Source organism: Labrus bergylta, chromosome 1 (assembly GCF_963930695.1).
Source record: "Labrus bergylta chromosome 1, fLabBer1.1, whole genome shotgun sequence".
NCBI classification, from domain to species: domain Eukaryota; kingdom Metazoa; phylum Chordata; class Actinopteri; order Labriformes; family Labridae; genus Labrus; species Labrus bergylta.
The window spans coordinates 6,389,558-6,397,800 of NC_089195.1; the positions used below are offsets into that span (position 1 = coordinate 6,389,558).

Consider the following 8,243-nt stretch of genomic DNA (forward strand, 5'->3'; position numbering starts at 1 on the left):
AAAAAGAAAATCATAAAAAAGCAATGCTTTCTCACTCAGCAGGTGTACGTTTGACCTCTTGAGTGGAGGCCTGGTTTTAATGGTCATGTTTTAATACCATTCTGATTCAGTAAGAAGACGCTTAAGGTAGCTATAAGCTTCTCTCAGATTAATTGGCCCGTGCCAATTTAGTGGTGAAAGAAAAATGCTTTCTGGATTTATTTGGATTCAGGAGGGAAATGTTATAAGCAGGTATTGTGTAAAACACAATGAACTGTAGATAGACATAAAAACAGAGTTATAGATAATGTGCATTCTTAAATATCTGTTTATCTATTGCTTACATATTGGGATAGCAATATCTAAAAATCTGTCTCAAATTGTATATTTTTCTCACATTGTGCAGGCCTAGTCTAAACTATTTAATAAAGGATATTGCAGGTGTAGGACTGTAGCTTGTGATTATTTTCATTACCAATTCATCTCAAAAGCACCACTTACAAATATTAGACAATATGTGACATGTCTTTATAGAATTTTGTGTGGCCAAGACAAGAAACAGTTTTTTTCGCCTGACAAACAGTCCAATAAACATTTTGTTTACACAGATACAACAGAAGAGCATCAAGTCCCCACTGTTTAGGAAAACCCCTGGCTAACCCTGCTGTGTAAGGAAACCCCAGCTGAACAGAGCCCCCTGTTGTAAAAGGGGATTCTGTCTCTAACATGCCGAACACAAACACATGCTGCTACAGCAAATCTTTGGTCACAGGTCGCACAAAGACAGAACACATGGACCTGCCAGTCTTGCAGACAGAGCTGTCACAGCTGACAGCACCCTGCTGTGGAAACATCATCCGAGCCCTCTACAACAACAGCTTGTATGAATGAAGGCTGCTGATGCAACCGATCACAAATATCACCGTTTGGATCAGTTTTTCGAATAGACCAATTAAAAAGAAAACATTTATTTTATAACTGTTCCACTCCTGAGCTAGAAGTGACTCTAAGTGAACACTTCAACATCATCAATGCAAATCAAAATGCTTCCCCATGAAACTTAATAATGCATCACATCCTCTATTTCTTTCACTACATGCTTTACACGTTGCTATAATTCCAATAATAAAAGGCCTCATAGAAGCAGTTACATAAACCTGAACTCCTTATTTAGAAAGTGCTTTTAAAATTAAATAAAAAATTAGAAAAACTGTATCAACTTTACAAACATAACAGAAACATTTTAGTGTATTACATGTTTGCTGTAATCTACAAAAGTCTTTTTTAACCTTTCTTGTAATCTTTCTTTTTTGTCATCTACTTTCTTGTATGAGCTTTGACAGTGTTGTGTAACATACACATACTGTTCATTTAGACATGTTTCTGTGCACCAGCTGCACATGCAGCGTGTGCTGTGTGTGAGTCAGGCAAACAATAAACGGAGAGTATGCATTTAGCAACTATATCTTCAGTTTGTAGGACTGAACACTGCGCTCTGTAACAGAGTTAGGTTAAGTTTACAGCAACACACAACAGCAGGCTGTAACATTACAAACATAAAACTAGTGATTGTTGTCACATGCAGCCACTAACTGATACCTGCGTTATAAATGTAGCCTAATGGTTGTTTCGCACGCTCCATATACAGAGGACGTGGTCCTCGAAGCAGGCAGCCCAGGTTCATGATCCACCTCTGGCTCCTTTCCCACATGGCATTTCTAAAAATCTCTCTCCCCAGTTTCTGACTCTATACACTGTCCTGTGTCTCCAATAAAGACATTCAAGTAGGAAAAATAAATCTTTAAAAAACAGTGATGTACTGGCTAACAGAAAACACAACGCAGCAGTTTCATTACATGAACAGAAATTGCACCAGACACAAGAATACAGTCTGTATTCATTGCAACCACTGGTTTCAGGATACAAACATCATCACCCATCCTACTCGCTCGCAGTGATTTTCCCTTCATTTTTCTTTCTGCGTCCCCACACCAGCTCACCCTTAACACAGAATTTTACTATGGGGCAGGCAGGAAAAAGTCTGAATATAGTTGGGAGTGAAAAAATTTGGCTGTTCACACATGACAACTCACCACAAAAATTGTAGCAGTTTTGTGCATGTGTCAAAGTACCAAGAGAAACAAGTTTATAATAAGGAGAAGGAAATGCCTTGCAGGCTACTAGTTCCTAATGTTAACCTAGCTAACCATACAGTCACACCAGAGAAAATATTTACCATTTCACATACAGGGTCAGCTGAGACCAAAACGATGATTCTGTTTTGTTTTTGTTCATTTTCAACAGGAGCATGAGGGAGCAAGGGAAATGATCAGAATAGGAATGAAGCATATACTGTAAACATTAATGGATGAAGCCTGATTGACGTCACCCATCAGTCAACGTAACAACAGGCTGAGAGCTGAGGAGGGATATAAGCTTCTTGACAAACCTTCTTAACCAACATTGTAACCGTACATGTTAAAATATCGACATTTTATGGCCCATTTTAGTGTGAAAGTCCGCAAAAAAACATCCGTAACATATTCTAAATGCCTTAATTGTCTTCCTATTTTTACAGCACATCTCCAAGGCCCCAACTCACACAACTTAAAAACTGCCCTCTTCTCGCTGAGACTTTGCACAGGGATTTAGCTGCAGGACATTTATTTTACTATGTTTTTAAGACTTTACACTGTGACAATGAGACAAATCGTCTTGTTGTTTCTAAAAACGCACAAAGACGACTGGATAACAGAAAATAGTCAGCTGGTCTGTGCAATGTTGATTTTTCCACACAGGGTCCTGGTATGGACAAAGTGACCCACACACAAAACTGAGGTCTTCAGTCACATAAACAGCCTGGTGACTTATCATATGGCAAACATCAGAAAACATGAAGTCATTAAAAACATAATTAAATAAACTGCATCTGACAACTTCAGAAATCACAAATGTAGAAAACTCAGGCAGACAACATAAACACTGGACAGAACTCCAGTGTTTCTTCGTCTTTTATTTACTCATTCAAAATGTACAATAAGGTCAAAGGAAGACTGACATTTTATGGGACTTTTTCGTCTGAATATCATTGTAGTCTGTCATTTTTTCCTCAAGCCAAACAATGGTGTCCTATAACTTTGTGTCAACAGTTTACTTTATCCTTTTCCTGTTTCAACATGACAATGCCCCCACACACAAAGTCAGCTCTGAAAAGACATGAAACAACTCAGCTCTCCTGCACTGAACCCACAGCTTCACCTCACCACACATCTTTATGAAAAACTCAAAGTGCAGACCTTGAGCCATAATCACTTAACATCTGTAGCTGACTTCATTTTACACCAATAGGCACATGGTATTCAGCCGTCTGCTTTAAGAATGGAAACTTCATGATACTGACCTTTAAACGTCATTTGACAGACTCCCTAACAAGAGAGATACAAAAAGGAAAACAGACAAATGGAGAGCTTGCAGGCGTCGCCAGACAGATGCGATATTCACTGTTATATGGGAATAATGCACTTAAATGTTTATTCATTTATGATTTCCTTATTAAATTGTATCACACGACACTGCAAGCTGGAGTCTCAGCAGAGACTTAAAAAAAACAGATCTTTGTGACTGCAGACTCCAAAGAAATCATATGAAACTTGCCAGAGTTACCCTCTAGGGATCAATAAAGTATCATCTTAAAAGGTTTAACACAGAAGAACCATGTCATGCATACAGGAACAATTTACCTGAATCTAAATTCTAACAAATCTTGTGGAAAGTTGCTGCCATTTTTACGATCAACAGTACTGAAAAGTATGAAAGCTCTGAAAAAACTTTTTCATTTGCATCTTCTAGTAAGGGTACCACAAGAAAAAGCAGGATGGGCACTGTCTAAATTACAAAACTGCGGTTTGAAACGTTTTTGTTGCCAATGTATTTTGTGCAATTTTGACAGTGTGCAGGATAATTAACAACAACAAAAATCCCAATAATGGATACCTAGGACTTGAATTTTCTTTGCTATTGCTGGACATTCACTGGTCTGGTATTGTATCAAAAATTACAATTCTGGCATCGTGACAACCTTACCTCCTGATAAGCTTGCAGATTCATCAAAGCAGTGGCATTAAAAATGAACATGACTTATAATAAGGAATTACAAAGTGCACGATGACAGAAGAACTTCCTGAGCAGGACAAAAACTGCCCATTAGCTAGAAGTCCACAGAAACAGAGTTCCAAGGTAAATACCGTAGACATGTTGACAACAAATTAAGAACAATCTCACCTCTACTTTTTGCCAAAGAAAAGAGTTTACAGCGTCTCCCCAAACACTTTCTCATCCAGCTATGTTGAGCCTTCTGCTTTAGTTTTTTCTCAATGCAAAGCATCACTACAACCGGTGGTCCGTCTTTTTACATTAGCTTCCCTGTGGGATCATGTGAAATCAAACAAGAGATCACGTGTGGTGTTACACTACTCCCTCTGGCACTTAATACTACTCTGTAGTGATTTGTGCGTGATTATTTTCAGATCTTGAAGTGTGTGCATGCTTGAGATAACTTATGAATATATGTGAGGTGTCTTCTTGTGAATGGGATGACCAGACACCTACTTGGTTATTATTGTAATACCATGTAGTCTGAGCTAGGGCTGGGGGATACATCCAGTTTTTAAGATATATCGATATATTTTCAATCCAGATATAGGGTAGGACAATATTGTTAATATCAACACAGTTCATGTCCCCAGCTTTTGCTCTCAAAACACACAACTGTGTTTATTTTGTTATGAAGAAAATAAATTCATTTCACAAACAGGTAGTTTGTTTTCATGTACATGTTGAACTTAACTGACTGAGTATCGCCATTCAGTGAAAAAATATCGAGATATGAGTTTTGGTCCATATCGCCCAGCCCTAGTCTGAGCCCATCCTAAAAGGAGTAAGTGGACCCAAAAACCTGAATTGAAAATGTCCCAGAACAGCATAAAAGAACTGCAAATTGTAGCGGTTAAGCAATCAGATTATTCCCTTGATTCAAAGCACACATATATATTTCCATAAAATGTAATATTGGTAGTAGAAAACAGAACGATAAGGATGACTTTCTTTTTCATAAACAGGTGGTCTCAACTCACTGTCAGAGGAATAATTAAATGATTGTTCTCACACACTCCCATTTCAGCAATATATCAACTTTTCAAAGGGAAATATCTTGTACCCCCCCCCCCCCCCCCCCCCCCCCCCTCCCCCCTACAGTCAGGTGCAGGATTGTTAAAGTGGATTCCTGCAGAGCCAGGAGGAGCTTTCACTTTACACACACAACTTCATGGCATTACAATAGGCAGCAAACACATGGCCAAACCAAAGATAACCCGTCAGTCACTGTACAGTGACGGATTTTAATACAGGTCTGTAACACAATAAAGTTTAGTCGATGGTATTACAGACACCCGTAAAGTACATCAAGGCCTGGTTAGCACGCCTAGAATCACGGCTAACTTTTTGCTATATAGGCAACCTTCATTTCGTTTGTCTGGTAGGTGAACTTCGTTGCAAGAATTTAGTTTATTTAACTACTAGAACGAACAAAGCGAATGCTGTTGACATTAGTCGAAATATGTACACAAGCTATCGAGGATTTACGATGTGCTATGTACCAAAATATGCGCCTCGTTGCAGCCATTAATTTTAGCTTAGTTGCCGCTAGCTTCGACTAGCTTCACATTTAACAGATTCCCCAAAACACAAATACAAAATTGACATGTCTTATTATTATTATTATTGACAACACTGTTGACCGTGAGCGTATTATTGACACTGTTGCATGCCACTTTGAGAAGTGAAAACAAAACAATGGGGTGGCAGCGTAGTGGACAGCTAGCAGACTGACCTGACAAACACATCAAACAAAGTCAGGCTGCTCGCTAAGCTAACCTGGCTAACTTAAGCTAACTTACCAAACCCCGTGCAAAGCTGGCTTTTTATCGGCAGCTGCATCCTTTAATACTGCTCATGTGCACCGTGTTTAACGGTGTTTAATGCAGGGCAAGTCGTGGATGAAATGTCACACACAAAAGTAATGAAGGCAGTGGATTTATGAGCTGTGAGTACTGTGAGGAGTGTTTGACAGACAGGCCTAAAAGCTGACTGCCAGTTTTGAGGAGAAAATGGCATATGCATTCATACAAAGGGACATGGTGTGACACACACACACACACACACACATGTCATCGGTTGCACAGTATGCAGAAATGATGGCGTCACTTACAGTGTCTTATGGTTTGCAAAGTGCCAGATAAATGTTGAGAAGAAAACACACAAAGTTATATTTAGCTAGCCTAACATGCTCCCATCCAGCTCAGTGGACAGCTATGCTAACATGAAGCAGCTAGTCCCAGTAACGTGTGATGTAAATATGATTTGTTTACTTACTTTCATTTAAAACCTCCACCAGCTCGGCGCAGTTTTCGCACATTGTTCATGAAGAGGAAAACTGAGTGCACCTACTCAAACCATGGCACTGGAAACTGTAGTTGTCTGGCAGTTGTTTTTGGGGAGAAAAGGCCCAGTGGAGGGAGTGATTGGTGAAGGTTATTCCACTGAATGGATGCAGGGGAAACGAAAAGGTGCAGAACGTGATTTGCATCCAAGCGAAGCTGATGTACACCGAAATTTAAGAGGCACTGAAAGGTACAAATCGAGTCAGTCTCCAATCTGAGCGTTACTTGAGAGGGCAGACACAGCAGCCATGTTGAAAAAGGGGGAGGTGGGGGAGTGGAATAGAGTGTTGATAGTTCGGGACTTTTCGCCTAGTCTCCCTCACCAATTCGTTTTTCTTCGGAAGTCTCGCGATATTGTCCGACGTAGTTTTGTATACAACCTTTTCGACCGATTTCAAGGGCAAATTCGGTGAAAGTAACACATATAACAATGTATATTATATCCAGATTATATTTACCTACAAAAACTTTAATGTGATCCATAAAACATACAACTTCATTGTTAGAATTGAGATACTCATGTCAAAAATCAATAAATATTAAAAGATAAGATAAAATAAAATGAAGGTTAAGGTAATATAAGAGAAGATAAAAAATGATATTATTCATCCCAAAGGAAATTCTTGTGCCAGGTTGCATCAACATTACAGTACAAAAAAAGTAACAAAAAAAATCAAATATTGTTAAAATGTAAAAAAAAACAACAACAGTGTATCATAATGCATCAAATGAACGGTGCCTGAAAAGGATAAATAGAAGTGGGAACAGCTACAGCATGGCTGCTTGTAATCATACCAGCAACACACCTAATTATGTTCAAGTGCAACTCTTATCCTTCTAAAATATTTTTAAAAATTCACCTCATACAGTGTGTGCAAATAAAGACACACCCCAATTCAGACCAAAATAATAGTATGTACTGGGCTATAAACATGTTTATTTCTGCTGTCAAAAAGGTTATTTTAACGTGGGGTGTGTATGTGACTTCTGGATGTTTGGATAATTGTCCACCTCTGTAACATTGATGATGACCGATTCGGGACAGATCATGTCTGTCTTAAAGTCCACCAACAACTCCTTTTATCTTTGTGATGTTGAGTAGCAGGTAGTCCACACCACTCACATTTCTGTAACCTCACAGTGTCACATCAGGCAGTGCCTAATTCAAGCCACAATTGAAGCATCCACCTGCATGTTCAATAGCTCATGGTCGTATGGTGTTAAAGGCACTGGATAGGTCAAAAACGTGACATTGACTTGTTAACTGCCTCAAGGTGTGTTTAAAAGCAGCGCAAAGAAAATGGCATCTTCCACTCCATTATGTTTTTTTTTTAGATGTTTTGCCATTAGTGCAGGAACCACACTTATTTCCAGTCAAGGGCAATCTTAATTCTCAAGCTGAAAATGTGTTGAAACTCCCAACGCAGCTGAGGAACACATCCTTAAAGGACTAGGGCCTGTGGCCTTTCTTGGACAAATATATACAATTTAAATGTTATCGTATTTAAATAAAGAAAAAGTTATAGTCTGCAGTCCCATAGCAAATAAAAATTAGAAAATTGTGTTTTTACATACTTGTTCTTAATTGTGTGTTCTATTTAGTTTGCATTTACTCTTAAAGCCATTGGTCAAGGACATTTAGTGAGGATAGTTATTTTTTTTCTCATGAATGCAATTGATGTAATATTATTTATAAACAAATAATGATTTAGATCTGTCATTGATATAAATACATTATTTATTTCAACCTTGCACCTTTAATACAGC

At 38.5% G+C, this 8,243-nt stretch overlaps 1 protein-coding gene across 3 annotated transcripts in view; it reads right to left on the minus strand.

Moving 5' to 3' along the window:
• usp34 (ubiquitin specific peptidase 34) overlaps window positions 1-6,756 on the minus strand; it is a 61,336-nt gene extending 54,580 nt beyond the window's left edge. For all 3 annotated transcript variants that reach the window (XM_020639589.3, XM_020639590.3, XM_020639588.3), the window contains exon 1: window positions 6,409-6,756. In XM_020639589.3, the coding sequence (XP_020495245.2) occupies window positions 6,409-6,451 (43 nt within the window). In that variant the 5' untranslated portion in view covers window positions 6,452-6,756. The remainder of the gene's footprint in view (window positions 1-6,408) is intronic.
• Between the last annotated feature and the right edge of the window lie 1,487 nt (window positions 6,757-8,243).